This window comes from Notolabrus celidotus, chromosome 17, assembly GCF_009762535.1.
Source record: "Notolabrus celidotus isolate fNotCel1 chromosome 17, fNotCel1.pri, whole genome shotgun sequence".
In the NCBI taxonomy this organism is placed as follows: domain Eukaryota; kingdom Metazoa; phylum Chordata; class Actinopteri; order Labriformes; family Labridae; genus Notolabrus; species Notolabrus celidotus.
In genome coordinates, this window is record NC_048288.1 from 14,423,110 (window position 1) to 14,431,951 (window position 8,842).

Genomic DNA, 8,842 nt, shown 5'->3' on the forward strand with positions numbered 1-8,842 from the left:
GAACAGTGCTATTTTTCTTTGCTAGCATTGTCTCTTCAAACACAGTGATCTGGTCAAATGGACCAGATCATGGGATGTGTGGTTTGGGAAAGTGCATCTTTTTCGTGTGCACCCAATTATATTGTTTATCTGTATATTTGTAGATATTCATATTTCAATCAGGAGAGACACAGTTTGAAGATTAAAGGTTATTTATTACAACTTAATGAATATTGAAACTTGACAGAAATCTTTGGCGTAAGGACTCTATTGGGATCATTTTGTGAGCGTAGGATGTGTGAATTTGGCAGCAGAAGAAATCCCCCTAGAGTCCAGACACTGGTGGTGGTGGTTGATGAATTCTAGGAATGGAAGACTTGCAGAGACCAGGTGGAGATGGGGAGGTGGAGGGGTGTGCGCCACCAGTGCAAGAAGGAGCTAGCTGAAGAGAGAGACATTTAAAAAGACAGCAGAAAGTTGATAGGCTGACGATAAGGGCGTGCCACTGAGTTATTGGATTACAGGCGCCGCTGATTAACCAATGACAGCTCTGGAGCATGCAGCTGGAAGCGGGTGAGCTATTGAACAAGGGAGAGGAGAGTTAAACAACTGCTGTGATTGCTTTTATAGTCTTCCTGTCCGAACTTTCGCTAGAGCTACATATAGATTTATTTTATAGCTGTTTTTAGTGTCATTGAATGACAATAAAGGAATCTTGAATCTTAACTCATACAGTGGCGTTTCATATCTCAGCTGGTACCTGATCTGTCATGGTCAACCCCCACAATTCAATTCAGACCACATATGGTCTGTGGATTGATGAAAATTGTCTCTGTGAAGAGGAGGCAGCATTTAAGCAGCATGCCCTTTGGACAGCCACTATAATTAGGAACACGTGTTAAGGGGACGACCTACCTACACAAAGCCACTCAGCAGAATAAAGACCTGTGTCTCTGATACCTGTCAAATCCAGTATTCATCCTTGAGTTCAGTTCGAGGAAATTAATATACTTATCCCTGGTCACTAGTTTGTTGCTAGCTTTGTTTAGCCAGAAAACTAAAACACAGAGCTGAGAGGTGCTGAAGCAGTCTTTATATAAGAGTGAGGTCATCATTATAAAGAGATGATATTTGACCCCAGGGCAGTTAGATCACATGACCCTGTTTTAATTAGTGATGGTCTAATTGAGCAGGTGGACACTTATAAGTATTTGGGCTTTCAGATGGATAACTTATTAAAGTGGAATGTTCATGTTGATTTCTTGTGTGCCAAACTGGCCCAAAGACTGCATTTTCTTCTTAGACTCAGATTGTTTGGCGTAAGTACGAGTGTGATGTTGACCTTCTATGATGCTGAAATGGGAAGTCTGATCAGATATGGGATGGCAGCCTGGTTTGGCTCTATCTGTTCAATGTAGATCTAAGATTGAAAAAATGTTTAAATGTCAAACTGTCGTCAATCAGGCACAAAAATGTTTGAAGGACTCTTCTCGTGTTCTTTATTCAGAATATGAATAACTGCCCTCTGGAAGACGGTTCAGAGCGAGCAGATATAAAAGTAATTGCTTCAAGTTCTCATTCCTCCCTACTTCCATCTCCCTACTCAGCAAACAATCTGCACCAACATAATGCTCTTGTAGGAGTATGAGAGTTGACTTACTCTTGCACTAATTTTAATGTTACAATGTTACAATGTCATTTAGCAGACGCTTTTATCCAAAGCAACGTACATACGAGAACAAGAACAACACAAGCAAAGATCTAGACAAGAGGAAACAAGATCAGTAAGAGTAACAAAGTGCTTCAAGTCAATTTGGGTGCAGGTACTGCCAAGCAGTGTAAAGGCAATGCACAAAAATAATAAGGAACATCTACAATGAAGCAACCAAACAATTTAAGACCTTCCATTATCATCATTAACAGTTAACATCACCACAATATTGACCAATGTACCAAGTGCTGGGTCACTCCAGAGCTGAACACAGATTCCCAGAGTAGAGCAGGACAGTGCCAGTCAACTGTAGCTGGAAGACATGATCTGCCACTGGGGACAACAGTGGGAAAGTCTAGCTAAGTGCATAGTGCTTCCTAAAGAGCTGGGTCTTTAGCTGTCTTTGGAAAGTATAGAGGGACTCTGCAGATCGAATGGAGTTGGCCAATATGACATTGCTTTTTTACTGCCACATTGGTATCTTATTGTTATTTTATTGTATTATTGGTATTTTGTTGTGTCATTGGTATGCCACAGTGACATGTTTTTTTTATTTTTGACAGTGGGCCTGTTATTGTAATATTGGTATGACAAATGAATGTATTGATTGTGAGCAGCACTGTACTTATGTCCATGACAAACTTCCCCCCGGGGACAATAAAGATTTTATCTTATCTTATCTTATCTTATCGTATCTTATCTTATCTTATCTTATCTTATCTGCTTTATTTTAACACCTTTACACCTATAACATCACGTTATTTTTCACCTTTGTGGAGCGGCTGTGGCTCAGTGGCAACCTCTGCCTACAGTGTGTGAACGTGGTGTGAAAGGGTGACTGTGGCGTGAAATGTTAAAGAGCTTTGAGTGGTCAGGTGACTTGAGACAGTCCTGTTAACATATATATGTATCATTGCAGCCTTAATGACATATTATTATTCAATCTTTATTTATGAGTGCTGATTGGATGTCTTTTTCTTGGCAGCAGAGTGTGGAGCCTTCAGGCCCCTTGAAGCCCAACCTGCTGACAGGATGCCTGTGGCGAAAACGCCCAAAGACAGGACCGGTTGAGAACTCTATGCACCCACCGGTGGACACGCACAACTGCTGCAGCATGAGCCACGCCTCCTGTGGCCGTACAGAGATGGAGCTGGACCAGGAGCATGAGCGAGGGCAGGATCCAGGAGAGAACATCCAGAATGAACAGCCTACAGTCAGGATGAACTGTGAGGTGAAGGATCTGTCTAACGGGCGTACACACACATCACTGCGGGCTCTCCCTCATTCTTATACCAGCAGCCAACGGTTCAGGAGCATGCACGCGCGGGAGAAGAAGGCCACACAGATGCTGGCCATTGTTCTAGGTAAGTGGAGATTGTCTACTACAACAGAATTCCTCATTCAGCTTTACCGTCTTTATCATTTTACCCTTGGACTCTCTCTCCTCGTATTCGTCTGGTTCGTTCTGCTCTTGTAATGGAAACGGCACATTTGCTTTCTCAGTGTGCATTTGCTCCTTATTTTGCAGAGCTACAATAAATCAGCCTGAGTTGTAAAAAAATATGTCTGACTTGGGGTTCACAGTGTGTGTCCACACTCATGCCGCAGCTCCTGACACAGCTTCCACATGCTCTAATAATCAGCCAGGTTGCTGTAAGCCAGTTAGCCCTGGCACGGCAAAGATCTCCCTGACAGAAGTGTAATCAGAGGTGTCTGATTACATTACGCTGCTGTCAGTGAGAAGTCAGCTGCACAAACAGGAAATTATCTTGGTCCTGCCCACTTCCCACCTGCTTATCAGCCAGCTGACCGCTGCTCAGCTGCGTTACTGTGACCCCAATTAAAGTGCAGAGGAGTCCAGTAACGAAGTACAAATACTTTGTTACCTTACTTAAGTAGAAATTTTGGGTATCTATACTTTACTGAAGTAATTATTTTTTAGCCAACTTTTTACTTCTACTCCTTACATTTTCACGCAATTGTCTATAATTTCCTACTTGTTACATTAATGCGCGTGTTGTGAATAGTGTCTTAATAAAGTAATCAAACATTTTGGGTGGCCTAGATTAGTTTGAAGCAATCTAGCCTTCGTGTTGAGTAAGACCCTTTTGGTCAACACCAGCTGTTTCTGGTCTTGAATGGGTGCTTGATGCTTGGATGTACATTGGCAGTCCAATAAAGGCTGTTGATAACTTGCCTGTGAAGTTTGACTTTTTGCACCATTACAATACTTATAGGCAACGAGTCATCATATCTCTCGCTCCATGAAACACGTTAATGCTCAGTAGTACACATGTATTCTTTAATGTATTTGCATTGTACGAAAATGCTTTCATTTTCAATGGGCATGAACGTGGCTGAAACAGGCGCACCCCAAATATTTCAACATTAACATATTAATATAACATTATAGTCATTATGGCCTTCAGAAATAATGTTTTTTTTGGGAGGTGGGGTAGTGCACTATAGGCCCCTGTGGCGCAGCCTAAGCTTTTGTCCTTTTAATGGCATTTTTTTGTCCCTACATTAATTTACCTTTTTCTCTTTAATTAGTTTTGAAACCAGTTTTACACTTTTACTTGAGTAAAAAGCTTGAGTTGATACTTCAACTTCTATAGAAGTCTTTTTAAACCCTAGCATCTATACTTCTACCTGAGTAATGAATGTGAATAATTTTGACACCGCTGATAAAGCGTGAGGAGTGATTCAGCCAAATTTCCAAGGGCACTCCCTTGAATATGAGGTTTCGTACTGGTCACGGCTGAGACTGGCTTCATTCTGATGATCATACATATTTATGTGGAGACTCTATTTTTAATGTTCATTCAAATTAGAAATGTGATACTGTCGATGTGAAGCTGAGCAGAAGCTCTCGGCGCTTTTTAAAGAGACTGATTATTGGCAAACACCCCCTTCCATGATTTAGAGCTGGCTGCTGGCAGCTCTGATGAGGGGCTGAAAGAAGGAGCTGTGAGGTCTAAACAAATCAAGCAGGGTTGTAAACCATGAGGTAAAAAGCTTGAGTTGATACTTCAACTTCTATAGAAGTCTTTTTAAATCCTAGCATCTATACTTCTACCTGAGTAATGAATGTGAATAATTTTGACACCGCTGATAAAGCGTGAGGAGTGATTCAGCCACGCTGCAGCATTTAAAGGTGTTTATACACAACAAAGTACACCGTATTGGCTGCAGCTTGCCGTAACAAGTGTTTTAATTGACCCTTGACAATGTTAGTTGCTGTCGAGCTTCTCTTTACAGCACAGCTTGTAATAATTCAAAAGTAAACAGCAGGCGAACCGCTGCTCCTGCTCTGGAACACCTCAAGAAATGACTCACTATCAAGGACTTCATTGGCCTCTGTTAGCAAGGTCGGCACCAGCAAACAACAAAGCCAGCACCTGGTTGAAAACATTGGAATTTTAATTGATCCCCCGACTCGTGTAAAACAACAACCTTGGGGCAACAGAGTAGTGCCCCGTGTAAAGGCTGAAGTCTTTGCTGCACTGACTCCAGCTCACTTCCTGACCACACACTCTGCTTTGTGTCATGTCGGCCTTCCCACTCCCACTTTCTCATGTGTATTTCAAAGGAAAAAACTCTGTGTTGTATCCGTACCAATACAGTTATTATCTGTTATTTAAATCAATTTTGTGAGGCTGCGATATGAGCGTTGCATCATTGTACGACATGTCCATGTTTTCTACTTGTGCTGGTGCTTGTGCATGAGCTCCGGTGCGATGCTGAAGCCCCGCCTCCTCAAACTGAGCCAGGGCCGGTGCGGACGATCACACAAGTCCAACAAACTGGACTCTGGTGAAATGTGCTTGGGCACAGTACGGATTGTCTGTGTGACATTGCTCTTAATTAGTGATATAAATATAAATATATTTTTAGAATGCTATAATAAAGCTCAAGGGGGGAGCTGCTTTTTGTTGTACAATGAAAGGAGGTGAAGACTTTTTGTCCATTTTTATGTAATAATAATGATTCTTAACAAATATTTGGTTACTGTATTATTGCATCAAAACCAAAGCTATAAAATGAAATTAATCTTGCCATGCCACACTTGAAAGTGGAAAGGCTGTGTGGGTTTTTTAAATCTGGGGAACAAGTTTGTCCAGAGGATTTAAACCTTTCTAAACAAATCAAAGAGCAGGAACAAACTCTGCTGTTGTTTCAGTTAGCGTCTGTGCAGTGGATGTGTCTGTTTTTTTAAACCAGTAAACAAAAGGATGATTTTGTAATGACCTATGTGACATTGTTTATCATGAGACAGTTAGGAGGTAACACGTTCTCTTCCTGTTTATTGTAAATAGCTAGGCCAGCATGCTAACATGTATAGTTTCAGCTACACACAATAACCTTTTGTTTTTGCTCCTGCCTCTTCCTCCTCTCCTCCTCTCTGCTCTCAGGAGTGTTTCTCATCTGCTGGCTGCCTTTCTTTGTGACTCACATTCTGAACACGCACTGCAGGACATGTTACGTGCCTCCAGGGCTTTACAGTGCATTCACCTGGCTGGGGTATGTCAACAGTGCCCTCAACCCCATCATCTACACCACCTTCAATATCGAGTTCAGACGGGCCTTCATCAAGATCCTCAGCTGCTGATGGAAACAGACACCAGGAGGTACCAAAGGAGATGAGGCTGAGCTACGACCGACTTGCCATGTATTTAGTAAACTGTGATCAGGGATGTGCTCCGGTCCGGTCAAAGGATTTAAACCTGCTTCACGTCCTCCGGGAGGGATACAGAAACAGCTGATTATGCAATAAGCACAAACTTTTTACTCCAAACCAGGCTCAAAGTATGCTTGCTAGCTGGATTGGGATTACATTTGAACAGTATGAAACACAGTCTCTTTGATAGCACACAGAGTTGGATCTGCTTGTACAGTATTTTGAGCTGCTCATCTTCACAGTGCTTCACCCCACGTTTGCTTAGACGCTCTTTGAAGCCACAATGGAGCTGTTAACTTGGTCATGGAGCAGTGGGCCATGTCGTCCTGAGACACCGCACTGTGTGGATTAACTGATGTTTCTCACCTCCCCCGATCACCCGTCCTTCATCATCACCATCAGTTACTCACCAGTGCATGCACGGAGCAAATTTCCAAGGGCACTCCCTTGAATATGAGGGTTCGTACTGGTCACGGCTGAGACTGGCTTCATTCTGATGATCATACATATTTATGTGGAGACTCTATTTTTAATGTTCATTCAAATTAGAAATGTGATACTGTCGATGTGAAGCTGAGCAGAAGCTCTCTGCGCTTTTTAAAGAGACTGATTATTGGCAAACACCCCCTTCCATGATTTAGAGCTGGCTGCTGGCAGCTCTGATGAGGGGCTGAAAGAAGGAGCTTTGAGGTATGAACAAATCAAGCAGGGTTGTAAACCATGAGCAGGTTGGTTATGGACCGTGTTGTAAATAAATAAAACAGATTAAATGTTTTCCAGGCTTGAGATCATCGTTCTACACATGAACAGATTTATTTAGCTCACGTAAGCATGTGAGTGACTAAATGTGGTGAATCCAAGTGTTGGTGGGATTTCTGGGAGGAACAATGAGGAAGCTGAGCGAGCAGGATGTTTGAAGATTTAGAGACAAAAAGAAACAGACGCAGAACGAGGACAAATATGGAACGAAAAACAAGGAGGTAAAGAGGTAACGGAGAAGGAGTAAGAAGGAGTGAAGCTTTAAAGGAAAGAGATGCTGAAAGAGCAACGATCAAAAATGATGTGATAATCGCTGTAAAGGGGGGAAAAAGAGGGAAGAGAGAGAGGCTGTCAGTCTTCCTCAGCCTACTTCCTTATAAACACCTGCTCAGCTGTCACTCTGCGCCGTCACGTCAAGTCAGCCTCGTTCCACTGACCATGTATGGAAATGATGCAGCAGGTGTGTGTGTATGAATGTAAGCTGTAATGTGGGATTTAATCATCAATAATTGTTTGACCACTTCCAGATAAAACTTGATTTAAGGAAATAAAACTTGTGTTTGATTGAACTGACCGACCTTTAAAAATAACAGCAGGAGTGTGATCAGGACAGGCACACAGAGGCGTCATGGTGAGGAGTGTGTTCATCTGGTCTTTAAATGTGAATTAGAGTTGGTTTCATTAAGATCCTATTAAGTGTAAATGTGTCACAGCTGTGCATGTGTCTCTACATGACATCAAGTCTTTCAGATGCTCTAATGAAGCCTCTCATCTCTTACTGCGACCACATGATCCTGAAGACCTGCAGGCAGTGAGCCCCTCTGTAGAGCCAGAGAGGCTGTGATGTTCTTTAAACCAACAGTATGAGGCATCATGTAAACCAGGCTGCAATATGAAGGAGGCTTCTCCTCAAACACTTCTGGAGGTGAGATCACAGGGTCAAGGAGGGCGCTGATCCCTTTGGGTGCTCGTAGATGATTTCACGGTGATGCACTTTTTTTCAAAGACATCTTGAGTGCACATTTACATTTTAGCTGAAGGTGATGCAAACTCAAAGTGAGCTTGTCTAATAGTAGTTGTAATTAACTTTATTTATAGAGCACTTTTCAAAACAAGGTTACAAACTGCTTTAGGAATGAAAAGGTATATCAAACCCTGAGCGGAAAGTTTGATCCTCACCGTGAATTTGAGCCTCTTTTCTTTTGTGAAATTCTGTGATCGCAGTCATCAGCCTGATGAAGCCTTGAGTTCAGACGTCTTGTGTTTTAATTTGTATTTGTATATTTGAAACAGTAGTGAAACAGCTGGATGAGATGGTGCCGCTCCATGGTTGACTGGTCGATCCCTTTCTACAGCACACCCTGCTGTATCATCACTTTTCTTTGAAGGGGACCATGATTTATTAAATAAACATTATGTTGATTATTACCCGCCTTTCTTACTGATCACTTGTCTGTGTAAAAGTCTTGATTCTGCTTGGTTAATAATAATAATAATAATAATAATAATAATTCATTTTATTTAAAAGCGCCTTTCTTAACACTCAAGGCTGCTTTACAGAAAGATTAAAACACAATAAAATAACACAATAAAATAAATAAAAACAACAAGCAAAGTAAGGTAACACCATGTTAAAAATGAAGCAGTGGAAATTAAACAGAGAATGCGGACTGAAACAGATGGGATTTGAGTTTTGATTTGAAGAGGGGTAG

General features: G+C 41.8%; 1 protein-coding gene across 1 annotated transcript in view; it reads left to right on the forward strand.

Moving 5' to 3' along the window:
* Nucleotides 1-7,643, forward strand: part of drd3 (dopamine receptor D3) — a 28,881-nt gene extending 21,238 nt beyond the window's left edge. Inside the window, 3 exon segments of the mRNA XM_034706583.1 lie at nt 2,676-3,054; nt 6,106-6,290; nt 6,293-7,643. Coding sequence (XP_034562474.1) covers nt 2,676-3,054; nt 6,106-6,290; nt 6,293-6,337 — 609 coding nt within the window. The 3' untranslated portion in view covers nt 6,338-7,643.
* Nucleotides 7,644-8,842: the final 1,199 nt, after the last annotated feature.